This window comes from Syngnathus scovelli, chromosome 15 (assembly GCF_024217435.2).
Source record: "Syngnathus scovelli strain Florida chromosome 15, RoL_Ssco_1.2, whole genome shotgun sequence".
NCBI classification, from domain to species: Eukaryota; Metazoa; Chordata; class Actinopteri; order Syngnathiformes; family Syngnathidae; genus Syngnathus; species Syngnathus scovelli.
Genome location: NC_090861.1, coordinates 3900330 through 3925401, shown reverse-complemented (window position 1 = coordinate 3925401; position 25072 = coordinate 3900330). Strand labels below are relative to the sequence as shown.

Genomic DNA, 25072 nt, shown 5'->3' with positions numbered 1-25072 from the left:
GCAAAAACAATTAATTTGAACAAAGGAAATCACTAAAACATGGAACCGAAATGCGTATCAAGAATTAAGTAAACAAAAAAAAAATGCACCACCTGACTAGAATGCAGCATAACTCCCATGCAAATAAGAAACGAGATAAAAATAAAAATATTACATGTTTTCAACGAACACAACGTAACGGTCCAGGCCACCTTGTCATGTCACGTGATGAGCGCGGTCAGACTCGATTAATCGACAATCGCAGCGGCATCGATGAGCCTGCTAACGGCTAACATAAGTGTGAGCCGAGCGAAGGGGAACGTTTCTCTTTGTCAGTCCGCTCTTTTCGTCTCTTGTTCGGCATGCGGCGCCCCTCAAGCTTCGGGCCGCTGCTGGCCGCTCTCGTGGCCCTCTCGTCGGACTTTGCGTCCGCCGCTCACGTGGATGGAGCTCCGCCCTCCAAAATAGGTAAGAACAACAACCCAATCGCCTATTTGTGCAATGTTGCCCAATATCTGGACGTTCACAACATCCCCGGAACTGCATTCCACCTTCTCCTTTTTCCACAGCAATCTCAGATAAGCGGAAGAGGATGAATAGATGGATGATGTTGCCATAAAGGTGTGGCGCTGTTTTGTGTTTTCAGCCGTGGTAGGCGCGGGCATCGGGGGCAGCGCTACGGCGCATTTCCTGCGGCAGCACTTTGGGCCCGAGGTGCAGCTGGATGTATACGAGAAGGGTGAGGTGGGCGGCCGCTTGGCCACTGTCACCGTCAACCGGAACCAGTACGAGTCGGGCGGCTCGATTATCCACGCGCTCAACCTGCACATGCATGACTTTGTCAAGCAACTCGGTGAGTGCGTGTTTGTATGCATACGCACAAATGCGCTGAATTTTTTTTGCGCGTGCGCGTAGGGCTGAAGCAGCGTCGCAGTGTGTCGGGCAAGACGGCGGTGTTTGACGGCACTTCGGTGATTGTGGAGGAGACGGACTGGTACTTGCTGGACCTCCTGCGCTTGTGGTGGCGCTATGGCATCAGCTTCATACGGCTGCAGATGTGGCTGGAGGAGATCATGGAGAAGTTCATCAGGTGAGTGCATGCATTCAGACTGGAAAAGTAGTGCTTTGCCGCCATCATCCCAGCATCCCTTTGTGGTAGGATCTACAAGTACCAGGCCCATGGTTACGCCTTCAGCTCGTTGGAGGAGCTGTTGGAGTCGCTGGGCGGGAGCGGCTTTGTCAACATGACGCGCAAGCCGCTCTCCGATTCGCTGCTGGAGCTGGGCGTGTCCCAGCGCTTCATCGACGAGGTGGTGGCGCCCGTCATATGGCTCAATTACGGCCAGAATGTCAGCGTACCCGCCTTCGCAGGTTAGAGTGCTCGCCGTCACTGAGTTTGATCCAGATGGGGCATACCTGGTTGCCTTTGCAGGTGCGGTGTCGCTGGCGAGCGCCCATTCTAACCTGTGGGCGGTGGAAGGTGGCAACAAGTTGCTTTGCGACGGCCTACTCAAGTTCGCCGAGGCCAACCTGCTGCAGGCGCGTGTCACCTCGGTGCGACCGCTCCAAGCAGGTAAAATCCTCGGCCGCAGGAATCCAACTTCCTGTACGGCGACATGTGACCTGGTTTATTTGATGCCATTGTGATTTGCATGCCTGTCGCGGTTTTCCTCACAGGCGACGCGCTTCAGTATGAGCTGAGCGTGGCGGATGAGGAGGGCGAGCGGCGCTCGGGAGTCTACGACCTGGTAGTGGTGGCGGCGCCGCTGCGGGGAGGTGGCGCCGGGATCTCCTTGCCAGACTGGGAAGCAGCGGTAGCACCTGGCGAGGGCGAGTGGCAGGCCACAGTGGCCACACTGGTGCACGGCTACCTCAACACGTCACTCTTCGGCTTCCCGGATGCTCGGCTCTTCCCGTACGCCAGCGTGCTGACTACGGCCACACCAGCGCTTTTCTTTAACAGCGTGGCCGGCGTTTATCCTGTCGACGTGGCGCCGGACTTCCGCCGCAAGCGGGCGCACGAGGCCGCCGTCTACAAAGTCTTCTCACCTAACGTGCTTACCAGAGAGCAGCTCAAGACGCTCTTCAGGTGAGACGCCGTCACGGAAGTTACGGCGCGCAGGCCCTTGATGCATGTCGTCGCACCCCGCAGGTCGTACTACTCGGCGCAGGCGACCGAGTGGCAGGCGTACCCTCGCTACGGCAGTGCGGCGGGTACAGCGCTGCCCCCTGTGGAGCTGCGGCCGCACCTCTATTACTTGAGCGGCATCGAGTGGGCAGGCAGCGCCATGGAGATGAGCGCCGTGGCCGCCAAGAACATCGCCCTGCTGGCCTACCACCGGTGGAATGGACGCAGTCTCAAAGTGGACCACAAAGACCTGCCGCGCGCCATCAAGACTGAACTCTGACCTTGGACGGCTTGGGGCCTCGAGGCGTCCTGCTCCCACCCGTTTTGCTTGCGCCTATGGAAGGAAATATGTATTTGTATAGGTTGATATCTGTCAAATTAATTGTGACCATGAATTATTTTGTTACTGCAAAAATAAACAATGTTAAATTATTTTTATTAAACTTGTGGAAGTTAATTCATTGTGCTTAATAAAATAAGGTATTAGCATCAATGATTTTACTGTTAGAATAAATTATTTTACACAAAATGAAAAATAGCACAATAAAAAAATCATTTTACGCAGTAGTTGGCCAGGTCCACAATTTCAGATCAACAATTATTTCTCTTTTTATAAATTAATTTAAATTTACTTAACAAAAGGAATATGAAACAGCAATAACACTTTGGATCAAGTGTGCGCAAATCGTGTTTATCCTGCGGAACACGGAAGACGTCACTCCCATTGGCCGAGCCACGTACCACGTGGTGGGGGAGTCACGCGCCTTCCAGGAAGCTACAAAACAAAACAAAACAAAAGAGCGAGAAGCAAACTCGGTGAGAATACGAAAGAAACAAGCCAGCCAACTGAACCGCACCACCCAACCAAACAAGCCTGCGAGAGGGACGCCAGCGCGGCCTGACCGGAAGTGAGTCAGCAAATCGGTGAGTGCGACGCTTTTTTTGGGTGATCGGGCCAAGGTTTTGCGCTTTGGAGATTTCGGCCGCCGCGGAGGATTATTAGCTCCGCGGCTAGCCTGCCAGCTAGCGCCCCTCCTCCTTCCCTTCCTTCGCTCTTCTTATTATTGTTGCGCATTAAATCGGCGGAAAACAATAAGAAAACGAAGAAATTGAAGTCGTTCGGCTTGTGTTTGCAATTGTTTCGTGGGTGCAAATGATCGTGTACACCCCGCCCCCCCCTAGCTCAACCAACAATAACAAGCACCCTTTCGTAGTTTCTCATGTTCATTGGGAACATTTAGCAGGCGTGGGGTGCCCGTCTAATTCCCGGCCACTACGACTGGAAAGCAATTGCGTAACAAGATACTTTTGTAATGAACACACTTGCACAAGGACATTCTGATTTGTGGTTTGTTACGTGTGTTGAAGTGGTCGTGGATGGCGTGGAACGTTGACTTTCGCTGCCACGGTACACGCCCCCCAACACACACACACACACGCACATGCTAGAACATCCCCCCCACACACACACACGCACGCTTTGTTTTCTCATGAAGTTAATAAAAAAAAGCGGTATCCATGTTTTAGAAGGAAACTTGATGTTTGACGCGAGTGGGAATGTTTCCTCGAGCGAACACTTTAGTGTCCCGTTCACGGCGATCAGCTAGCCATTAGCACGCGTTGGTTGGGGCTTGATGGTTGACTTTGTTGTCGTGTGTTTTTTACGTCTGTGGCGAACCAAACGCGGAACATTTGAAAGTAGGCCAGCGAGAGGCAGGCCTCCGACTTGTTTATCTTAAGCCTCAACCAACCTTGAACGAGTGCTCGCTCATTATGTACGAGCGCCTCGCTACTGACGGCGAACCTGACCAATCATGTTGAGCGCGGAGGCGGGCTGACACAGTCTCTCGACCAATGGGGGGGCGAGACCGCGTGGGTGTTGGCGCCGTCGGGTTAGAGTGAGCGTTTGTTTTGCTTGCTGGAGGATGTGAGAGGCAGCTCACCATCTTCGTTCGTCACCACTGTTGCCACATTCTTGTTTGATTGTTGTCTTTGAAAGAATCTGGATAATAATACATCCTGTTTATCATTAGGATGTAAAAGTTTATCCTTTCTTTCTTCCACAACAATAAACTATATTCGTTCCTGCATAGTTTATGAAGGAATGAGAAATTGTACTTTACATGCTGTCTTTTCTCATTTATTACATACATCCACGCCCCTTCCTTTTCTAAAATAGCAACTTAGTGTCATTCCAAACAAGCAATTTGTCTAGATTTTGCAGTCCTTGCTTGTCTATTGTTTATGATTTCTTGTGTTTGGAAATAAACAGACAAAATCATCCACACACTCAGAATGACAACTGCAAAAGCAATATAATGTTTATCGTTTCTTTCATTGCTCTCTTCCCTGATTGTGTTTTCTGTCTTGTTCTGATGTTTATCAGATCGTCTTAAATTAGATCGTCTGGAGTCACGACACCCACCCGAGTGCCGCCGCCACCTTTCGGTCCAGCTCTCCCACGCTCCTCTCCCGAGCGACCTCACACCCCTGGGACTGGACGCCAGGCCCAGAGGTTCCCCACCGCTGAAGCGCTAAGCTGCATCTTGCGATGCCTCAGGTAGGCCTTTGTCACGTGGTGTGTTGCTATGGCGACAGACCTTCTGCCCAGGCATGTGGGCAAGGAGAGCTGCAGTACAATGTTGTCTTGGGATGTACGCCATTTCAATCAAGCAATTGAGTGAGCGCCAGCGCATCTGTGCTAATGTTGACGTGTGAACGCGTATGTTGCAGCCCAGCGTGAGTGGGATGGAGCCTCCCTTTGGGGACGACTTTCAACACTTCTCCTTCGCCGACCAGGCACTGACCAGCACCGAACTGCTCGCCAACACCTCCGACCCTGACTTTATGTATGAGCTGGTGAGTTAAACACTCAAGATCCAAGGTCATTTAGGTCTGTAAATGTCCTGCCTTCTGCCCCCCCCCCCCCCCCCCCCCCCCCCCAGGACAGAGACATGAGTCACCGACAGAGTCCGTATGGAGACGGCATGGTGGGCGCGGCCGATGGGGCCAAGGATTCTGACGCTGGAACGGAGCAGCAGCTGATGATGACGCTTGGAGAATGCGACGCGCCGCATGGCGGCTCGGCGTTTGAGCAGTGGGACTCCTACTGGGAGGACCTCACCAGGTAGGCTCACGATGCCCTACTGCAATTAACAGGATGCCAAGCGCCCACGCGGAGCCTGCCTCTGTTTTAACACGTGTGTGTGTTCTTGCATCCGTCTGCATTCAGATACACACGTCTAGCCAGCTGCGACATCTGGGGCACCAAGGAGGTGGACTTCCTGGGCCTGGATGACTTCTCCAGCCCGTACCAGGATGAGGAAGTGATTGGCCAAACGCCCACCTTGGCTCAGCTCAACAGCGAGGACTCGCAGCCCGTGTGCGAGGCCTTGTACCCGCCCACCGAGCCTAGTCCGCCCGGGCCCCAGCCGCCGCCCCCCGCCAAGCGAGCGCCACTCCCCGCGTCAAGCGCCGGCCTCACCCGTCCCTCGGCCAGCTGCGCCTCCTCATCCCGCCCCTCCAGGAGCCTCCTGCCGGACTTCCCCGAAGGCTTCCAGAAGGCCACCCGGCCAGTCCCGTCCAGCACAGAGACCATGTCCAAGACGGAGGCTAATCTGCGTGGTTCTCCTGGCAAAGGCGCTGTACGGGCGACCCCGCCGACCAACTTTGACTTTGTGCGGAAGCCCAAAGTACGCCTGAGCGCTCACAAAGCGCAAGCCGACGCTCCTTCACAGACCTGCTTGGAGAAGGCGGAGGCCCCCCAGCCCCTGCAGCGCCACAGCGTAGCGTCCACGTCGATCGACGCTGCTTCACTGGCTTCTCCCGCCAGCCTCGGGTTCGGCGCAGGCCCGCCGCCAGAGGACGCCGGCCCCGCTCCCCTGGAGGGCAGCGCCCCGGGAGGGGTGCCCCGAGGGCCTGAGAGCGACGGGCAAGGGGAGGAGGACAAGAGCAAAGAGGAAGAACACAACTACTCGTTGTTCCTCACCCGGAGCCGCCTCGCCGGCAGGAGCATCACGCGGCTAGACGAGGATGATGAAGAGGAGGAGGAGGAGGAGGAAGAAGAGGACGACGAAGAGGACGAGGAGGAAGGCGACGAGGGCGACGGGCCGGAGCTGGACGAGGAAGACCGTGAGGAAGACCGTGACGAAGACCTTGAGGAAGACCGCGACGAAGACCATGACGAAGGCTTTGGCAGCGAGCACGAGTTGTCCGACAACGAGGAGGAGGATGAAGATGACGACTACGAGGCCGATAAGGACGACTACATGAGCGACGCCTTCTCAGAGCCTGGTAGGCACGCTGCCACTTTCTTTTCTTTGTCGTTCTTTTCATCTTCACGTCTTCACATCCACATCGTTTTCCTTCTTCACACGTTCCTCATCTTCATCCTTTTGGTGGGACAGGCTGCGACCTGTCCCTCCCGGAGGACGCCAAGGGCCTGACGCCGGGCGTGTCGAGCCGCAAGCGAGGCAAGCGCCGCTACTTCTGGGAGTACAGCGAGCAGCTGACGCCGTCCAAGCAGGAGCGCATGCTGAAACCTTGCGAGTGGGACCGCCACACCCTGCCCAGCAACCTGTACCAGAAGAATGGACCTCTGCACGGTAAACCCGCTCGCTTTGTGCGTTTTATAACTTAGCGAAAATGGACTGCGTGTAACAGTGTGTCTCGCCCTGCGCCTCGCAGGAAAACACATGCTGAAGAGGTCTCGGCGCACTGACGTTGAGGACTTGACCCCCAACCCCAGGAAGCTCCTGCAGATCGGCACAGAGCTGCGCAAACTCAACAAGGTGATTGGAGACCTGACGCCCGTTAGCGAGCTGCCGCTCACTGCCAGGCCGTGGTCACGCAAGGAGAAGAACAAGCTGGCCTCCAGGTAAGGCCCACACACACACACACAGACACACACCCGAGTGGCACCACGCTGACGTGTCGCTGTGTGCAGGGCCTGCCGTCTGAAGAAGAAGGCGCAGTATGAAGCCAACAAGGTGAAGCTGTGGGGGCTCAGCACCGAGTACGGTATGTTTTCGGCGTCTGTTTGGGGCTCGCTTCCTTCCTCCCTTTAGTCACATTAGTTTGCCATTTCACCATATTCACAAGTGCGGAATTCCCGTAGATCGCCTGCTGTTTGTCATCAACGCCATCAAGGAGGAGATCGTGAGCCGCGCCGAGGACTCATCCCCTGGCACCAGCAGCATGAGCGACACGCTGGACAGAATCATCCAGGACAAGATCGGTGAGGCCCGCCGCCCTGCACCGACTTTCCCGGCAACCACTCAAGGACATTTTTTGACATCGCTTGATCAATTTGGGTTTGTGTTGCCATCAATTGACTTCCCGTTTGTGTCGGCAGTGTCGCCGCCTGTCGCCGGACAGACTTCGGACTTCGTCAACAAGATCTTGGAGAACACGGGATGCGGCGACCCCACCGGCGGGCTGGTGGGCCTGCGGGTGCCCACCTCCAAAATGTAGACCAGCACTCTGGAGGCGCGGCATCAGTGTCCCCGCCTCCCTGTCCCCCCTTATAACCACGCCCCCTTTGCATGCCCTTCCCACCTGGCCTCAATGCACACGTGTAGTCGCACGACCCCAGCTTTCCACCCCACCCCATCTCCCCCCCCCTACCCACCCTCCAGGCCAGCTGTGCCGTGACAGCGTGGAATCCCGTCGCCACGGCGAACAGAAAGGCCTCGAGATTGCCGAGCGGAACGGGATGTAGTATGGTGCTAGTTCTACACGGGCGGGGCGAATCGGGCTGCAAGGAGGAAGATGAAGATGGCTCCGCCCCCCCTCTTGTACAGTAGACGTGAGTGAGTTCATGCTAGTGTTCCGAATGATCCGATTCTATTCATTGTGCCTTGTGTGTGTGCGCGCGTGTGACGGCGGGAGAAATATTTGTGTGTGCGCGTGGAAAGAGAAGTTGTGATATGTTCAAAGATCTTGTGAATGTGCGTAAATATGAGAGCTCTGCTTGCTCGATGCCACAGAGTCACTGTATGCGTGTGCGTGTGTGCGTGTGTGTGTGTCTGGGGAGGGGGCTCTGCAATAGATGACAGTTGCTGGGTGGTACTCTCCGGGTGGGCGAGGCTGAGAGCTATTTTTGCGTTACAAAGGAATATTTGCACACTCGTAATCTATTTTCATTGATTGTTTTGTACCAAAGACATGCAACAAAATGGCCACCCAGCCAGGCAACGTAAGGTTTTGCACAGCTTACATGACGCCGTATTGAATGTAGAAGTTGGGGGGGTATATTGGGGAAGGGGTGGGGTGGGAGGGTCTGAGGTACCCCAATGGAACTGTGAAGCTCGTTGGGTCCACAAATGAGACATTTCTTTTTCGGTCCACGCGACAAGCTAAATGTGCTAAGTGCGCTAACTAGATAAGCTACCTGTTTGTTTGTTTGTTTGTTTGTTTGTTTTTTTTTGGGGGGGGGGGGGGGGGGGGGGTTGTCGTAAACACAAGAACCAAAATGTTCCTTATCTGCTCCCCTGCCCTGCGCACTGTGCCGTCTTTGGCCGCATCAGTTGCTGCGGCTGTCGCTCTTCAAGCGAGCGTGAGCGTGGTGCCTTCGGACGTGCGCGTGCAGCAAAATGAAGGCTTGCCGCTCGGCCGCACAGCCGAAAGGGCTTGGTCCTTGTTTCTTCGAGCGCTTGGAAAAACTTCACAAGGCACTTGCGACATGGCGAGCAAAATTTAAATCAGAATTTCAAAATGTACAATTATGGTCTTGTACTATTCTGCCTTTTATTCAAAACAAAACGACTATCGTGCAGGGACCTCCGATTTCTGTAATCATGTCAAAATCAGAAGTTTCGGGTTTGCATGCCGGCACTTTTTTTCCAAGTCCCCGTGATGTCCGTCGCCCACGTTTCCGTTGAAAAGCGGACAAAATCAAAGTTGCGCTCCTATTTTTGTACCTTAGCTGCGTGCTGGCCGGCCAGCATCGAAGGCTTGAAAGGTGCGCCAACGGAAACGCAAACTTACATTCCCAGCAATTGTAACACAGCAAGTTGACGTTCCCGCTTCCAGAATGTTGCTTTCTTTGTTTTCCGCACAGTGAGAGCGAATCGCAGCTTGCGCTGCACAACCATAGAAGTCGTCGTCGTCGTGGATCTGTCAAAATCTTTTCTATTTGTACCGGTGCGGTTGCGTCGAAAGAAGGGAGAACTTGGTGCTCTTTGGGAACGACGATCCAAGACTCTTATTTGACTGGCTTTCCTCTCCTCTCCCGTCCAGTTCCATTTCTGTAAATAGTTACAAAGTTAAGTGTGCTTGATATCTACACTATAGAAGAGTCACTATATCAAGAAATATATATATATAATATACATGTCAAGAATCCTATATATGTTTAACGCAATTGCACTTTGTCCAAAAAAAGAAAAAAAGAAAAAAGAAAAGCATTTCTCTTCCATTTGCTGCTAAAAATAAAAAGGCCTGGTGTGAATGCTGCAAGTGTACTTGAGCGCCACGAGCTCGGCCGCTCTTCGTGGACCGGGCCGGCCTCTGATATTTGGGAGTCGGCTTAGGACCTGACTGGTTGCGGCCCACGGCTCACCCTTATGATGATCGTGGCACAGTCTGTGACGGGATTCGGTGCGGTCTATGACCTCGACCCTTTGCCGTCTCCGATCTGGTCCGCCACATTGTGAGCTGACTTTGTCCGCTATATGACTCAGGTCCGTGACCCGGCCCGGCCAGGTCTACGAGGCGGTTTAGGAACGGGTTCGGAACCGTGCGTGGTTCCTAGGAAGCCCGTCGTCTGGTCCGGGTCTAAATCCCGGCGCGCACGGTGATCCCTTTGCCTTGAGATGAGATTTCCTATGGAAAAGTGATTGCGCTTTGACTTTTTTCAGGGTGATATCCAGCCTAGAGAGCTATATGCTATATTGTTAGCGTTTGTAAACTGATTTCTACTTGTGACTTAACGAGGGGGCGGGGCTTAGAAGTTCTATATCACTGTACTGTATATGGCACGCCAACAACCAAGACGTCAATCTGGACTTTATGGCCTTCTCTTCAACTGCTTTTCACGCTCAACAACTAATCAATAAATAACGCGGGCGCGTGCTCGCCCCATACGGTCAAAGTCAACTCAAACCCGCTCGGCCCGATTGGCTCAGAACCACCTCGACTGAAGTAGCAAACTTTGTCAGTTCCGTGGGGGGGTCAACCACCGGCTGATTGACAGTGACTGGCTGTCGTGCGTGCATGCGTGTGTGCGTGCGTGTGTTGGGAAAAGATGGGAACTCTGTGGCATTTTTTCCAGTTCAGGAAAAGAAAGGAGAGAGAATTCCCGCCAGTAAATGTCGTTCTCTTCATTGGAGGTGTTAACGTGTGCTACTTTGTCAAATAATAAACGTGGATGCTGAAGCTGGTGTTTTAATTCAGTCAATGCATGTGTGATATAATTGGTGATGAAAAAAAATCAATGTGTTAGGGGGTCTAAGGTCATGGATCAAAGGTCAGGGGTCATGGGGTTAGCTCACTTTTGCCTTTAATGGAAAAAACCTTACCATATATGGTCATTATGGGAAAAAAAGGCTCACGGTACATTTTTATTCTTTTCAATAATAACATAGCCTTACATGGTCATTTTTTTTCTAATAAGAATTCTTAATACTTATTGTCATTTTTTGCTTAAAAAAAGCCTTACTAGATATCGTAATTTTTTATTTTAAAAAAAAGCCTTATGGTCTTTTTTGTCTAAATAAAAAGGCTCAATTTTATTAAGTCAAAGCCTTACTATACTTTAACTATAACGACGATACTTCCTATTCTATACATAAACGTTTACTATAACTTTCGGACCTTTCATATTAGTTTGTGTCCTTACACTTTCTAACATTTTGGATGACGTCACGGTATAGGATGAGCTGGAAGAAAAGTACGGTGACGTTTAAGATTGTGGTTGGTCTGTTTTACGGAAATGGGACGGACTGCCATCGTCCAGTCTTGTCTTAATTGCCTCGCGCCTGGTCCGCTCCGAACACCACGACCAAGCGACGGAAGTGTAGGCAGCAGATCAAAAGTGCATATTTGGAGCGCATGGAGCCCAAACGCCAAAACGGTGAGTTTTCACGTCAAGTTTTTACGCAAAGTTGCTCTTCATGTTGACGTCATCTCGCCGTTACTTTCGTATTAGCTTTCTAGCCGCCTTCGGTCCCGTCAAGTTGACGTCACGGCTCCCGAACTTAGCGCTACAGGTACGATACGAGCAATTTGAGCGCACCGACTCAGAAAAGTGTGGCATTTATTGACACACCACTTGCGTTACAAAAGTAATCGACAACCGAGTCAGCGCGGCGCGGATGAAAAAGGGCAGGGAAGTGACGCCATAGCGAAGCAAGCAGGTACGGTGACGTCATGGGAGGCGGTGGCAGTATACAACTGGAAGCGTCCTACGTTCACCCCCCCACCAACTCCAAGTTTCAAAACAAATTCCAAAATCGACATTATTTGCTTGGTTGTCTGCTGTGGAAATGCCCCAAATTGAAATGAGAAGTGACTAAGACAGTGAAGATGATTGTTTCTGCCGGGGCGCCAAGATGTGAACTCTGACCCTCCACATGAAGACATGGACCCCCGTCAAGGCCAAAAAGGGTGTCTGGAGAAATGAAAGAGGAGAACAAGGACCCAACAACACATGCTATCGTCGTTGTTTGGCGTGAGAACATCACAGAGACTCAGAAGATCTAAAAATTGGAGTCGCATGGTTGCAGTCTTATGACTGTGTGTGTGTGCGTGTGTGTTTTGGGCGGGTTACAATGCCGGCTGTGTGGGCGAAGTGGGCCCCAAGCTGGTTGAACAGCTGATCCTCTTTTGCTTCTTGGCATGAAAGAACCAACCACAGTTGCACGCAAACGTGCAGAGTCCTGGTCCAGCAGGACGATGGCACATTTTTTGTCTGGATTCACGTAAAAAATCCCAAAAGAAAATGATTGGCCTTTGTCCAGCACGTTTTTTTCCGCGTTTGATGGAAAAATGTGCAAGACTGTGACAAATCTGAAATTTGCCCTTCCAAGATGGCCACCTCATGATGATGGTGAGGACACGAATGGACACGCAGGACGGGACAGGAGTTGTCAACAAGCCAGACAGGAAACTACAGCTGCTCGCCTACGCCGACACGCCCGCCTGCGCGTGCACACGCATACTCGCGCGCAGCTGCGGGCTGGATGCATGAATGGCCGCTCACACACACTCGATGAATGCAGCTGTGGTGTGTGTCGCAGCCCATTTTGGTGCCTGCCTGGTTTTGTCTCCGAACCGCTTTGAATTTCACAGATCTGTGAAGACAATGAATCAGCAGGACATCTGAAACGCACACTCCATGTTGCTCCGTGTTATTTTGTTCCCGGTTTTAATGCTCACGTTCAACTTTTCGTCTGCCCCTTTTTCTTCTGCACTTTGACCTCTTTTCCTCTTTGGAAGGAAACATCCTGACGCCAGGATGTTGGAGTGTGTGTCGAGGTCTCTGCAAGCACGCGCGTGCATAGTCACAAACAGGATGTCAGCTTTTGACATGAACACAATTACTGCAAAAAAAAAAAAAAATGACAATAGATAAGATGGTCGCCATCAGATATTTATCAGCCTAAGTTCAGCTGTTGCACACATGTTAAAAAGTGTCTGTTTGTTTGTGCGCAGAGGCGGTGGAGCGGCTGTTCGGCGAGCTGGCCACTCTCCTCGAGATGTTGGATGGCGAGAACCTCAGCGCCACCACTGCCCACAAGATGGCGTCCGTGCGCAACATCCTGGACACGCTGCAGGTTTCAGGTAGCGATCAAGTCAGGCACTTCCTGTCTACTTTCAGCTTACGTTTCAAATTGAATGATAGCAAATGAAGACTCGTTGCATTCTCGGCAGGCGGCGGCTCGGACGTGTACGTGAACAGCTATGGCGACGGCACCAGCTTCGTCGAGTCCTTGTTCGAGCGCTTTGGTTAGTCCTCAAGTTCACAGTTCAGTTGTTAAAAAGTTGATAACATAATCATCTTAAAAAAAATTCTGAAAAAATAACTTTATCCTTCATTTGGAAAAGGTTTATTTTGCCTAGTCAGTCAAGTGGTGATGATGTCATCCTTTGTGTCACCAGACTGTGATCTGCACACGCTCAGTACCTCTCCCGTCCAACAGAGGGTGGAAGAGGAAGAGGAGACACTTCCAGACAAATCGGTGAGTTGTATTTTATTTGTGGTTTGCATGAGCTCGGTAAGGACTTTTTTTTTTGCCGCCCTCAGACACCCACGGATACGCCCCCTCCGCTGCCTACCACGCCCCTCCCGGAGGACTACTACGAGGAGGCCCTTCCGCTGGACCAGGACTCGGCCCCCCAGTACTTCACCACCAACGTGGACGGTGGGCGCATGTCCTATTTATAGACACACTGAGTACATGAAAATTGAGCATCTCTTGTTTTTCTCCAGCAGCTTCCAGGAACTCTGAGGAAGACGCCTACTACGAAGACGCAGACGACAACTACCCCACCACCAGGATCAACGGGCCTCCCAAAAACTCCTGTGAGTCCGCTCGACGTCTTGACGTGTTTTGACTTTGAGTGTCTGTGACTAGATTGTATTGAAAGACTCCAAATGTTCCATGCGCTCAGATAACGACTCAGACGGAGTGAGCAGCTCCTACGAGTCGTACGAGGAGGACGACGAGTCCAAAGCTCAGAGTCCTCCTCGGAGGCGGAGCCCCGTGGACGCTCCGATCAGGGACTGCCGGATTTGCGCCTTTCTGCCGCGGAAGAAGCGATTCGGGCAGTGGGCCAAACAGCTGGTGGTGGTTCGGGATAACAAACTACAGGTAAGAGCGAGGGAGGGAGGGGCTGAGGCACTCAAAGAGACAGAAAGAGCTTGTGTGTGTGTGTGTGTGTGCAGTGCTACAAGAGTATCAAGGAGAGCAGCCCCCACACGGAGCTTCCCCTCGGCCAGTGCAGCGTCCAATACGTCAACAAGGACGGCCGCAAGAAGAAAAGGCACGAGCTGCGTTTCTCTACGCATGCCGGAGAGGTTCTGGTTCTGGCCGTGCAGAGCAAAGAGCAGGCCCAGCGATGGATGGAGGTACACGCGCCGTTCGGGCCCATTGACCGGCCGTCTCAACTGCTTCACGACTATCTAACATCATAAGATGATTTTGTTTTGTTGAAATGAATATAAACTCGCAGGTGGTGCAAGATGTCAGCAGCCATTGTGGCAACATGGACCCTCTCAACGCATCGACTTCTCCCGTCATTCAGCGGAAGACGGAGATCGACAAGGTGCTTCCGCCTCGTCCTCTCCACACTCACACTACACACACACATTCTGCAAGTCATTTTTGGCCAGGCCTTCCAGATACTTGCTGCTTTCCCTCAAATGGCCTTTACGAGAATTTGGAATGAAGTCATGGAAAATCGTGACAACCAAAACGGAATACTGCCCGGTTTTTATTAAGAAGGAATTTGGTGGCTGATCATCATTCCGAAGGTGACTCAGAAGAGAGCAGACTGACTCCAAAGCATGCGCCGACATCAGCTACTGCTGCTGCGTTGACTGTTGATGACATCATCGTTGCTGTCTTTCAAGTGACCGCCGTAAAATGTGACAAAATGATTTCTTGTCTCAGATGCTGCAGTCTGACAGACACACGTCAGACTCGGACAGCGGGCCCACCACAGACGGCCGGTCATTCCCGCATGGACCGCCGCTGGGACCGGGACCAGGACGGGATGCCAGTGACACACTCAGTAGGCTTACGCTCCATCATAGTCGTCTTTTTTCTTTGTATCTTGCACGAACGTTTCAAGCTGTCATCGTTCAATTGTTTAACACAAATCTTGCTTTTTGCGCTTTTTGTGTTTTTGTTTTGTGCTCTGGGGGGGGGGGAAGGAAGTGAGACGGCAGCAGATACAGTAGGACGTCCTTCCTGCCATTGTGTCCCCATCATGTCACAAAATAACAAATAGTCGTTGGGGGGGGCTGACAAAGAATGAATGATGTCATTCCTTACTTGCATTATTTTACAAAACTCTACCGAAAAAACAACTTGAATAACGTGACGGTGAACATGTGTGTTTGGCTTGCAGGCAAAGCGAAGCGCGGCGGCGCCTTGTCGGAGTTGACGGGCTCCATGAGCCGCGCGGCGGGCAAGACCATCAATCAAATCATCACCTTCTCCAAACGCAAGCCGCCCATCCCCTCCGGGCGCCACCAAAACCCTGGCTGCGGTGAGGCGCCTTTCTGATTGGTTCGGTTAATCAGCTGATCTCATGATGCCCCGCCCCCTCTCCCCAGGGTATCTCAGCGCTTGCGTGGGCGGAGTCTGGAAGGAGTGCTGGTGCACGGTGCAAGCGGGAACTCTGAAGCTACAGAGGGACCCGGGTGACCAGCGGCCCCCCGTCGCGACGGTCCCCCTGCGGGGGGCAGAGGTGGTGCCCGGGGGGCTCGGCCCCAAGCGTCCCTTCTCCTTCCGCATCCTGCAGGGAGGGGCGGAGCTAGTCGCCTTGGAGGTAATCTTCCATCTGCTGGACAAAATAAAATTCTGAGAAGCGATTCATTGGCCAACTACATTACATGCGTGTCAGGCCAGCTGCTCGGAGAATTTGGGTCGCTGGCTGGGCGTCCTGCTGGCCGAGACGGGCAGCAGCGCGCTGCCCGAAGAACTCCACTACGACTACGTTGACGTGGACACGCTGACGGACATCCGCCACGCCGCCCGACACTCCTTCCTGTGAGACGCTCAGAGTTCCCCACACCCATTTCCTCTGGTCCGCCTTCATCTTTTTCTGCCTCCTTTCCTCTCAGTTGGGCCACTTCCTGCCAGCGCGGCGCCGTCACGTACGACGACGTCTACGAAAGCGTGGCGGTAAGGGTGCTATCCGTCCGCTCAACATCCCCATATCAAAAGAGATTCCACCGCATTTGCCAAGAGTTCTGCTTTTTCTCAATTTTTTGAAAAGCTAAAATATGACAGGCTAACGAGTTTCTTTTTTTAACCACACTCATTTTTTTAAACCACTCCCCTTTTTTCCCCCATTTTTTTTAAGAACAGTCACACACCCGCACATTTTTGTGACTAGCTCACAAATAGCGCCCCACTGTTCTTCGTTGTTCTCCCGACAAAAGGTGTCTTTGTTCTGGTAAAGAGGACAACTTGTTTTCAGCTTTCATAACGACGTCATGCGTCCCCACAGGACGACGACGACAACTGCGCGGCGACCAGAGGCGGCCCGCCAAGGCGCCGCGCGTCCTTCTCCAGCAGAGACTCGGATAAGACGGAGCAGCAGGCCACCATCAAGAGACACGCCTCCAGTGAGTTAACATCTGTCGCTCATTCGTCATTCGCTTTGACCTAAGCCATTCCCAAAATGGTCACCACTGGGCCTGTTGATGTGGGTCGGCCTTTTGCCTTCCAGGCGTCAACCAGTATGCTCGCTACGGGAAATTGCGTGCCGAGGACGACGCCAGGAGATACGTGACGGAGAAAGCGGAGCTGGAGAGGCAGAAGGATACCCTCAGACGCACCCTGAACGCCCTGCGCGCCGAGAGGAGAAGCTTGAAGGAATTAAAGGACGCTCGCGACACAGGTGAGTTGCACCTGCGCCCGTGTGTATTTAGTTTGTGTGTATGAATCTGTTTCTGTATGTTTTAGCGCTCGCAGACCCGGCCGTGGAGCGTCGCTTGGTCCAGTTGGAGACGCTGTGCAAGCAGAAGGAGGAGGAGCGGGTGGAGCTTGAGCTCAAGTTGACCCAAGTCAAAGAAAACCTCAACAAGTCATTGGCCGGCGGCGCCATCACGGCCCCGCCCACCAGCGCTAAGCTCGTCACCAAGGTAGCAAAAAGTTGATAAGCTTGTAAATGCGTACAGCGATATTTCTTTTTTTAATGTCGTGAAAAATCAGGCATAATGAGCTACTATTTGGTTTTTCAATTGAAAAGCAAAAAAAGGAACGCCATGTGTGCAGGTGTGCCATGACAAGGCGAGCAAAGTGTCCAACAACAGCGTGATTCCCGTCAACTCGGCTTCGGAGCTGCGAAAGCGCCCGCCCTCGCTCTACGCCTCCTCCAAGGGAAACGTCATGCAGAAGGCCAAGGTGAGTGAGTGCCTGGCAGACTTCAGCTTTCATTCCTTCATTCACCTCAAATCATGATTGAGTTTTTTTTTTTGCTGGTTTGCAGGAGTGGGAGTCCAAGACGTGCACGTAATGACTCCCGCCTGGAGGACATGAGCAAGACCCAAAGGGACACGTGGACAGTGTGACCTTGACCACGCCATCTTGGCGTGTGGACTGGACGCGATGATGACGGGAGGTAAGGATGGGCCCCGCCCCTCCTCTCACCAGCATATCATTCAGAAAGTGCCTTAATGACCACTCAGCGGCGCCCCCTGGCGTCTGATTGGATGACTTGAACTCATAAATGATGATAGTTTGGTGTATTCTACTGCTGCACTTTATGGCTTTGAACTAAAAAGACTTGGTCAACGTCTACTTTGTTGTCTTTTTTTGAGTGGCAGCACCACCTGGTGTCCACCCTGTGTACTGCGCTGTTCATAATGAGAATGACAAATCAGAGCGAGCAGTGACTTGTTTACAAAGTTTATTCAGTGCATGTCAAGTTCAGTCCACAGCGGGAAGGAAAGGGTTCGGCGCTCCCCCGTCAGCCGCCACCGCTTTCTCGTTGGTCCCCGTCGCAAGTGTTCTGGTTTGACCCTTGTGGCTCACTGGCGCCCTCCGGAGAGCGTAAACATAATGAGCTACCTCGGCATGCTGATACGAGGTCGGATGTCAGCGAGCGAGCGCTCATGCGGCAAGACAAGCACCGGGCCACAAACGGGAGCAAACTAAGGAAGCAAAAAAGACGACGCCATTTGCGGAGAAATTGCGACGTGGAGGTTTCTTTGAAATGGAAGAAATGTGCAATCGGAGCTGGGGGCGGAGTTGGTTGCTCACGGCTGCCATGCTAACATAGCAAAGTAGTGAGTGATTAGGAAAAGCGCAAATGTCCTGAGTGAGCGGAACAAGTTGAAGTTGGAATGCTTTGACTTGGATCTGTCCCGAATGAGTAATTTGACGTTATTTGACTAGTTTGCAAAATGGGCGATTTTTCATTCAGTTTGTCATGGAAAGCTTGCGAAAATGGCTCATTCTTGGAATGTCCAAACGAGTGTGCAAGATGCCTCGTTGTGGTTTGCCAAGAATTGTCTCGTGAAGAGCAAGGCGGGCTTGTAAACGTCGCAGCTTGCAGGCACGTGCCACACCTCGCTAAAAGCTACAAAGATGGCCGCCACCGGCTCCGTGTAAACATGGCCGTCTGTTCCCTAGCAACAGCCCGCCTTCCTCTTTGGATGCGTCTTCAGTCTGTCAGACGATTGTCTTTGCAGGCCCGTGTGCGGCTGGGGCGTGATGAGCATGAGGAGAAGATAGGCCCCTCCCCTCCAAAACGGACGGCGGCTCAAAAGTTGCTTTCGAGAATCAAATCTGCCTTACGTGCGCGTTGACTGGGAATGAGCAAATGATTGCCAACGCAGAAGATCTTTTTTGGGGAGCTCTCAAGGTCCACTGTAGAAAAATCACGCCATAGTGATGACTGTTGAATTCGCCGTCTGCATCTGATAGAAAAGGAGTGAATGATTCCCAACGCAGACCGTGTGTGTGTGTGTTTGTGTGTGTGTGCGTGTGGGGTGGGCTTGAGCAGGCGAGGGCGGGGCTAGGACAGATCGTTGTTGCTAGGCGACTTCCCTCCATTGAGTAGAGCCGAAGCGGAGCGACTTTTAGTCGGTGTGCCGCTGCCTGAGCGCGACAGCTCGGTCAGGTCGTGAAGGGACGGCTCTCTGTACATGGCCACTGCTCACACACACACAAAAAAAATCAGTCAACAGTTTATTTTTAGGAAGCTCCTGCAACAAAACGAAAGTTACCTTTGAGCGGTTTGGGAATGAAGTGGGCGGCGGCCTTGTTCTTCTTGACGTGGTTGCCTTTCATGATGGCGCCCTCCTTGTCGAGTCCCAAGTACCAGGCTCGGCCCGACGCCTGCTGGCGGTACATCATGGACGAGTAGGTCACGTAGTAGTTCTCGAACACTGACTCCTTGAATTTGCACTCGGGCGTGAAGTGTTCCTGTGTGTGTGGTTTTGCAAAAGAGTGCACATGTAAAAACGGACGAGTGTGTATTTGTGTGCGGCTCTGAATATGTTTGTGTGTGTGGACATACGGAAGTGTAGAGGAAGCCCTCGCTGTTCATGGCCAGGTACTGTTTGGTTTGGGCGCCTTGGATGGCGACCACACGAAGTCCCACGGGGATCAGATTGAACACGGCTGTTCACGCACACACAAATATGCCAATTTGTGAGTGTGCAAGCATTTACATATTCAGCATGAGGTCCCTTCTTTGTATCTTCTTTGACCACTGTTAGTCCTGGATGGAATTTTTGCTCAACTTTGGTGTGCTGTTGCAGATGCTGTGAGTGAAGCAAAACTTCTATTCTGCTCATTCACGCTTACACGATAATATGAATTAAGGCAGAATATTTGACTGGCTCGGTGGCATGTGCGTACGCTGACCGTAGGCGGCGTCTTCTTCTTTGGTTCCATCGATGGTGCCGTCGGGCTGAAGCTGCAGCTGGAAGCCCTGCCGACTTGACAGCCGCGTCACGATGCCTTTCAGCTGCGGCTCTGCTCCGAAAAAAAAAAAAAAAAAAAGCCTGTTAGGACTCAACAAATCACAAACTGGACGCCGAAAGGGCTTTTGTGGACAAACAACGGAAGGAACCCCCTCAGCTGCAGGCTGAACCGAGAACCGCACAGCAGACGAGGCCAATCAAAGTTGAGATGAAGATGCTAATTGGTTAATTGGCTGCCACTAGTATCACGCTTTTCTACTTTCTGGCACTGCTTCCTAATTCACCTCCTGATGATGTCCTGCTCAAGGACACTTCGACACAGTCACAATGACAGGGGTTCGAACCCCCAACCTCTGATTACTACCACTGGATGCAGCGATGATGATGATGACGATGCGGAGGATGAAGCTCACCTGGTGGCCTCCTCCTCTTCCTCTTCTTGCGGGCGCCAAACAAGTTGACACGCGCGAACACGTTCAATTTGCTGCCAGTGCTGTCGTTGGCTTCGCCTGCGCGGCACGCGCTAGCCTTCTCACGTTCCCGCGCTTGCCGCTTCTGGCGCATCAGCGAGCTGGCGATGGCCGCCGCGCGCGACATGGGAGCCCAGGGGAGGGGGGGGGGGCGAGGCGAGGTGAGACGTTCACGGCCCGGAGGCGTCAGCGGCCGCTGCGCGCCCACACGTCCTCACGTCCATCGGCGCGCTTCAAGAATCTGGTAAAGACCCCCGACGACCCCCGCCCGCCTCGCCCCCTCCTGCCGGCTCCTGCACCGGCTCCTCAGACTGCCGCGGCCCCCCCGCGTAGCCTGGTTGCCGCGGCGACGCCCCTCAGTCCGGACGACCTCCGTCCACATCCGAGCATCTGCTCTTGCATCTGAAGGTGTGTGTGTCTGTGTGTGTGTGTGTCACAGAGTGCGTGCGTGGCTCTTTGTGGGTGAGAATGTGTGTGTGTGAGAAGCAGTTCGTTTTGTGAGTGTGTGTGTGTTTTTGTGTGAGTGTTGTGTGACTTTTTTTAGTATACGTTCTAGTGTGCACGTGTATGTGTGAATTTGTGTGTGTGTGTGAGCAACAGCATTTGTGTGCACGTGTGTGCAAGCATGTATGCGTGGCTATGTGTGTTTTTGGAGAAGCTGTTGCGCAGCTGCAGTGAGCCCTCCTTGCAAGTAAGCCCCCCCCCCCCCCCCCACACACACACACACAGCTGCCCCCTCCAGTCCTTCTATTTGTCAATGAAACGAAGCAGCATTCACAAATAAGGGAGGGGGGGGGGCACGGAGGATGAAGGAAGATGGAGGAAGCTGCAGGAGTATGAGGGGGGGGGGGCTTGTGAAGGGGCGGGGATGTGCTGCTGTTTTGGTGCAGAGGTGCTGCAAGGAGATCTCTGCAACACGCACTCCCTCTCTCACACTGAAAAGACAAGTCAGACACATTAGCATGCACTCAGGGCCTGTCTAAAAGAAACAAAAAAAAAAAACACCCCACCCTCATAAGCGCATTGTCACTTGCACACACACACAAAAACAGACGAACTTCGAGACGCACGTTTCCACTTCATCCCTCGCTTTGCAACGTGACTTGTACCTCGTGGTGTCCACCAGAGGGAGCTGCACCGAGTCGCAAGCCAAAAGCCACTTCTTAACTGGCTCAGAGCGGCAAGTTTGCAATGTAAGAAAAAGAGCAAGCAGCGGCCCCCTACTCCAAAAGTGGAAAACAAAGAGGAAAAACAACTCGCAATTTTCAAACTTCTCTCAAAACATTTATTAAAATACTTTGTTCTATAACATCCACTATCTTAATACTACCAGATGATGTAAAATTCCTTAGAAATGCTAACGGGAATTATCATAGATGGTACAGTCACTGTAAATATCCAGGAGAGCTCAGTGCTGCCTGCCTTTTTTGTGGCCCAAAGTGGTACTACACCAAAGCCTTGCAATTCGACTTGCCCAGACCCTCTTAAATCCCTCCAAAAGCCATGGCTTCACTTGGCTCTGAGATCCACTGAGAACATCCACCCAAGCCATCAAGAATTTCCCTCTGGTTTCCTCTACCACAACTTAGACTCGACTTAACCAAAAAAATCTATCCCGCATCGAGCTTTGCCCCGTTCATTCCGCCCCGTCCACCCTACCTGAGGTGGATCTGCGAAGAGGGAAGGTCATGCTGCGCCAGCGGAGCTCCGGAGCCTCTGCGCTCCTGGCATTTGTGGCATTTGGCAACTTCCCGTCGGCCAGTCGCGGAAGTTGCAAGCGCTCGATTCTCTCCTGGGCTCCGGATCCATTAGGCCCGCCCGCCCCAGTCGGCCGATCGTTATAGGACATTAGAGGCCATTAGGACTTCATCAATCTTTCATCTCCACCTCGCCGGTTTGGAGGCGGGACGCTTCCCAAATCTCGCCACCTGGACACCCGGAATCCCGTTTGCGGCCTTTTTTTCGCCCGGCGTGGGTTTCGTGCCCAACTATTTGCAACGGCGCCCCCAACAGGCCACTGAGACACCCTATGTCCGCCCCTGGGAGCAAAACATTCTGTTGAGTTTGAAAGATATATATATCCATCCTTCCCATAATCCATCCATACATTACATATGACGTCCATTATCTTGCAACACGACTTGCTGTTGCGCGCAAACGCCGCGGGCACGCGCGCGTATCTAAAAAGTGCTGAAAGGAAAAAGCGCAGACAAGCAAGACGTCCGCTCAGCAAGTTGAACTTTCAAACAGTCGGACGAAGTTGAGACCAAAGCAAACACCAAAGATTGATTGCCCAAAACTTGTGTTTGCACTTGTACTTTGAGCAAAACAGATTGAAGATGGCCTCCGTGCGTTTGGTGCTGTTGCTGCTAACGTTTGGAGTCCTGGCCGCCACCAATGACGATATGGATGGAAACGCGCGTGAGTGACAAAACGGGGGTCGGTTCTGAGCCCCTCTCTCGAGGCTTTGTCACCTTTGGCTTCCTCAACGAATGCTAATTGATGATAATATAAATAGAAACAACAAATTCTGATTACTGCCCACCCACGCGTTTGCTCGTCTGAGTTAAACAACTTCAGCTCACAATGATCTGATCTCACTTTTGTTTACTTTTTTTCAAAACCAATCAAATTTCATATTGATGAAACACATACTATCACCGACAAACATACATTAAATGCACTACCATAGGCGGAGCTAGAAGGGGGGCAGCAGGGGGCACTGTTTGCTTCTTTGGCATTGTATTGGTATGTTTTGGGCAAGCAGGCGAGGTGCGGGTAGAGCGGCGGGCGGCGTCTGAGGTGCTGAAACGCCAACGCCGCTTCAACACCATTTTCGAGGAGATGAAGGCTGGCAATCTGGAGCGGGAATGCATGGAGGAAACATGTGACTACGAGGAGGCCCGCGAGATCTTTGAAGACGATACCAAAACGGTGCGCACGCACACACGTAACGTGTCTGCTCAATTTTTATACAAAACAACTCAGGAAGTTGGCTCAAAAAAACTTTTCTCCTTTCAGATGGAATTCATGGCCAAATACAGCGGTAAGGCACGCCTCTCCCGTCTCGCTATTTCTGCTCACCTGCGTGTCGCTTTCTGTGTCTCATTCTTTGAGATTTTTTTAAAGGCTGTGTGTGTGTTTGCGGATAGATGGCGACCAGTGCAAGCCACCCCCTTGCCAAAATGGCGGTATCTGTCAAGATGGCATCAAATCGTACATGTGCTGGTGCAACACGAGCTTTACTGGAAAGAACTGCGAGATTGGTGAGTGTGGTGGACAAACACACACCCACACACACACACACACTGTTATGCCACTTGGACTGAACTTTGTGTTTCCCCGGCAGAGATCTCCAAGCAGTGTTCGATCAACAATGGCGGCTGCTCTCACTTCTGCGACATGAACTCAATCGGCGTGCGCTGCTACTGTGCGTCGGGATACAAACTAGCCAATGATCTCGTGACTTGCGAGCCCACAGGTGAAACGCGCACGCGACGCACGCAGATATACTTGAACGGAGGAAGTTAGGAAGCATGTGGGTGCAGGCGAGTTCAGCTGTGGCAGGACGGCGTCGGCCCCGATACCGCGTTCGGTCAATTCGACAGACGGAGCCAAGCCAGACAATGACATCATCCCGGACGAGTGGCTGGACTATGAATATGAGGACAAGCCGGAGCGTGGCGACAACGCCTCCACGGGCTCTCAGCTCAGGAGGCGCTCGGTCAGGGAAGCCGGAGAGCCGTCGTCATCGCCGCCGTCGTCGTCGCCGCTGCCGTGGCAATCCTTCTTCCCCACGCTTCCCAGCATCACGGCCAAGGAGAACACCGACCAGAGGATCGTGGGCGGCGACGAGGCCAAAGCGGGAGACTTTCCCTGGCAGGTATGACATGGGCCGCACCGCCCCCACCCCCACAATGCCTTACCACCAACAGCGCTCCCGCAGGCGGCGCTGATCTCGCACTCGGACAGGCTGATGGACGCCAAGGCGAAACCCTTCTGCGGCGGCTCGCTGCTCAGCGAGCTTTGGGTGATCACGGCGGCACACTGCGTGATAGAGGCCCGCATGAGGGAAATTACCTTCTTCGTGCGATTAGGTGACTCATCGATCGGCACCCAAATGCTTCTGTGAGCACCAGAATGACGGCGCTGTGCCTCCGCGGCAGGCGAACACGACACGGATAAGCCCGAGGGTACGGAGAGGGACCACGAAGTGGCTGAGGAGCACGTGCACAGATTATACAAGTTCGAAAAGTCACAATATAACCACGACTTGGCGCTGCTCAAGTTGGCCGTGGCGGTGGAGTTTTCGGCGCAGCGTCGGCCCGTCTGCTTGGGGCCCAAAGACTTCACGGAGACCCTCCTGAAGGAGGCGCCCACCTCTGTGGTGAGCGGTTGGGGCCAAGTGACATTCAGGGGGGCCAAGTCATCGGTGCTGCGCCGGGTGGATGTTCCCTTGGTGGATCGCAGCGTCTGCATGGCTAGCAGCTCGTCCACCATCACCCACGGCATGTTCTGCGCCGGCTTCCACAGCCGTAGGAAGGACGCCTGCAAGGGGGACAGCGGGGGGCCGCACGTCACTCTCTACCAGAAGAAGATCTGGTTCCTCACCGGCATAGTCAGCTGGGGCAAGGAATGCGCCACGCCCGGCAAGTATGGCGTTTACACACACGTCTCGCGCTACTACCGCTGGATCAGCAAAACCATGGGCATCCACGCCAACTCATGAACATGCACTTCTTTGTCTCCATCTTCTGCTTCCTAGAGTAGCCACCTCCTTCTCGCTTTCCCTTCCTCTCACGTTTCAAACAATAAAAAGCCACGAACGTGATTTGTGTGCTTTTAATTGTGAATGTCCAACTCAGCACTTTTGAAACAAACGTGACT

The 25072-nt window shown here is 52.7% G+C and overlaps 5 protein-coding genes across 7 annotated transcripts; 4 read left to right on the top strand and 1 right to left on the bottom strand.

The window, feature by feature from the left end:
• The first annotated feature begins 106 nt into the window (after positions 1–106).
• Positions 107–2550, top strand: LOC125982332 (prenylcysteine oxidase-like). Its single transcript, XM_049742820.1, has 7 exons — positions 107–447; positions 626–832; positions 895–1069; positions 1139–1350; positions 1412–1552; positions 1657–2068; positions 2132–2550. Exons 1-7 carry the CDS (start codon positions 342–344, stop codon positions 2385–2387), a joined length of 1509 nt encoding a protein of 502 aa, XP_049598777.1. The 5' UTR covers positions 107–341; the 3' UTR covers positions 2388–2550.
• A 312-nt stretch (positions 2551–2862) lies between these two features.
• On the top strand, positions 2863–8177 carry crebrf (creb3 regulatory factor). Its single transcript, XM_049742763.2, has 10 exons — positions 2863–3031; positions 4494–4667; positions 4841–4966; positions 5053–5234; positions 5340–6400; positions 6514–6711; positions 6794–6983; positions 7053–7126; positions 7224–7343; positions 7461–8177. The coding sequence occupies exons 2-10, from the start codon at positions 4659–4661 to the stop codon at positions 7577–7579; spliced, it is 2079 nt and encodes a 692-aa protein (XP_049598720.1). The 5' UTR covers positions 2863–3031; positions 4494–4658; the 3' UTR covers positions 7580–8177.
• Positions 8178–10962: 2785 nt separating this feature from the next.
• LOC125982296 (actin filament-associated protein 1-like 1) lies at positions 10963–17583 on the top strand. 2 transcript variants are annotated; one of them, XM_049742751.2, is made up of 19 exons: positions 10963–11180; positions 12761–12889; positions 12980–13054; positions 13208–13287; positions 13353–13470; positions 13539–13631; positions 13721–13920; positions 13995–14177; positions 14282–14374; positions 14722–14842; positions 15182–15322; positions 15390–15604; positions 15680–15825; positions 15900–15960; positions 16289–16406; positions 16511–16681; positions 16747–16925; positions 17059–17187; positions 17273–17583. In XM_049742751.2, the coding sequence occupies exons 1-19, from the start codon at positions 11159–11161 to the stop codon at positions 17297–17299; spliced, it is 2301 nt and encodes a 766-aa protein (XP_049598708.1). In that variant the 5' UTR covers positions 10963–11158; the 3' UTR covers positions 17300–17583. The 2 variants fall into 2 exon arrangements, with proteins under 2 accessions (XP_049598708.1, XP_049598709.1); XM_049742752.2 differs by having other exon boundaries at positions 10964–11180; positions 13542–13631.
• A 92-nt stretch (positions 17584–17675) lies between these two features.
• On the bottom strand, positions 17676–22290 carry LOC125982397 (fibroblast growth factor 13). Of its 2 annotated transcripts, none has more exons than XM_049742948.2 (5): positions 21845–22290; positions 19657–19767; positions 19307–19410; positions 19014–19212; positions 17676–18939 (listed from the first exon to the last, which is right to left on the bottom strand). In XM_049742948.2, the coding sequence occupies exons 1-5, from the start codon at positions 22032–22034 to the stop codon at positions 18803–18805; spliced, it is 741 nt and encodes a 246-aa protein (XP_049598905.1). In that variant the 5' UTR covers positions 22035–22290; the 3' UTR covers positions 17676–18802. The 2 variants fall into 2 exon arrangements, with proteins under 2 accessions (XP_049598905.1, XP_049598907.1); XM_049742950.2 differs by lacking the exon at positions 21845–22290 and adding an exon at positions 20129–20446.
• Positions 20482–25016, top strand: LOC125982327 (coagulation factor IX). The gene is made up of 9 exons (XM_049742812.2): positions 20482–20593; positions 22518–22606; positions 22953–23119; positions 23207–23231; positions 23338–23451; positions 23535–23666; positions 23734–24068; positions 24132–24282; positions 24352–25016. The coding sequence occupies exons 2-9, from the start codon at positions 22525–22527 to the stop codon at positions 24912–24914; spliced, it is 1569 nt and encodes a 522-aa protein (XP_049598769.1). The 5' UTR covers positions 20482–20593; positions 22518–22524; the 3' UTR covers positions 24915–25016.
• Positions 25017–25072: the final 56 nt, after the last annotated feature.

What these genes read in the sequence shown, in the direction of transcription:
- LOC125982327 (XM_049742812.2), top strand. Translation starts at nt 22,525, where the DNA reads ATGGCCTCCGTGCGTTTGGTGCTGTTGCTGCTAACGTTTGGAGTCCTG. An exon ending in TTGAAGACGATACCAAAACG is followed by an intron (nt 23,120 to 23,206) that starts GTGCGCACGCAC and finishes TTCTCCTTTCAG; the next exon opens with ATGGAATTCATGGCCAAATA. An exon ending in TACCTTCTTCGTGCGATTAG is followed by an intron (nt 24,283 to 24,351) that starts GTGACTCATCGA and finishes CCTCCGCGGCAG; the next exon opens with GCGAACACGACACGGATAAG.
- crebrf (XM_049742763.2), top strand. An exon ending in CGACGCCTTCTCAGAGCCTG is followed by an intron (nt 6,401 to 6,513) that starts GTAGGCACGCTG and finishes TTGGTGGGACAG; the next exon opens with GCTGCGACCTGTCCCTCCCG. An exon ending in GAAGAATGGACCTCTGCACG is followed by an intron (nt 6,712 to 6,793) that starts GTAAACCCGCTC and finishes TGCGCCTCGCAG; the next exon opens with GAAAACACATGCTGAAGAGG.
- LOC125982296 (XM_049742751.2), top strand. Translation starts at nt 11,159, where the DNA reads ATGGAGCCCAAACGCCAAAACG. An exon ending in GGATGCCAGTGACACACTCA is followed by an intron (nt 14,843 to 15,181) that starts GTAGGCTTACGC and finishes TTTGGCTTGCAG; the next exon opens with GCAAAGCGAAGCGCGGCGGC. An exon ending in ACGTCATGCAGAAGGCCAAG is followed by an intron (nt 17,188 to 17,272) that starts GTGAGTGAGTGC and finishes GCTGGTTTGCAG; the next exon opens with GAGTGGGAGTCCAAGACGTG.
- LOC125982332 (XM_049742820.1), top strand. Translation starts at nt 342, where the DNA reads ATGCGGCGCCCCTCAAGCTTCGGGCCGCTGCTGGCCGCTCTCGTGGCC. An exon ending in CAGCGTACCCGCCTTCGCAG is followed by an intron (nt 1,351 to 1,411) that starts GTTAGAGTGCTC and finishes TTGCCTTTGCAG; the next exon opens with GTGCGGTGTCGCTGGCGAGC. An exon ending in GGTGCGACCGCTCCAAGCAG is followed by an intron (nt 1,553 to 1,656) that starts GTAAAATCCTCG and finishes TTTTCCTCACAG; the next exon opens with GCGACGCGCTTCAGTATGAG.
- LOC125982397 (XM_049742948.2), bottom strand. Translation starts at nt 22,034, where the DNA reads ATGTCCTATAACGATCGGCCGACTGGGGCGGGCGGGCCTAATGGATCC. An exon ending in AGGGCTTCCTCTACACTTCC is followed by an intron (nt 19,213 to 19,306) that starts GTATGTCCACAC and finishes CCACACACACAG; the next exon opens with GAACACTTCACGCCCGAGTG. An exon ending in CATTCCCAAACCGCTCAAAG is followed by an intron (nt 18,940 to 19,013) that starts GTAACTTTCGTT and finishes GTGTGTGAGCAG; the next exon opens with TGGCCATGTACAGAGAGCCG.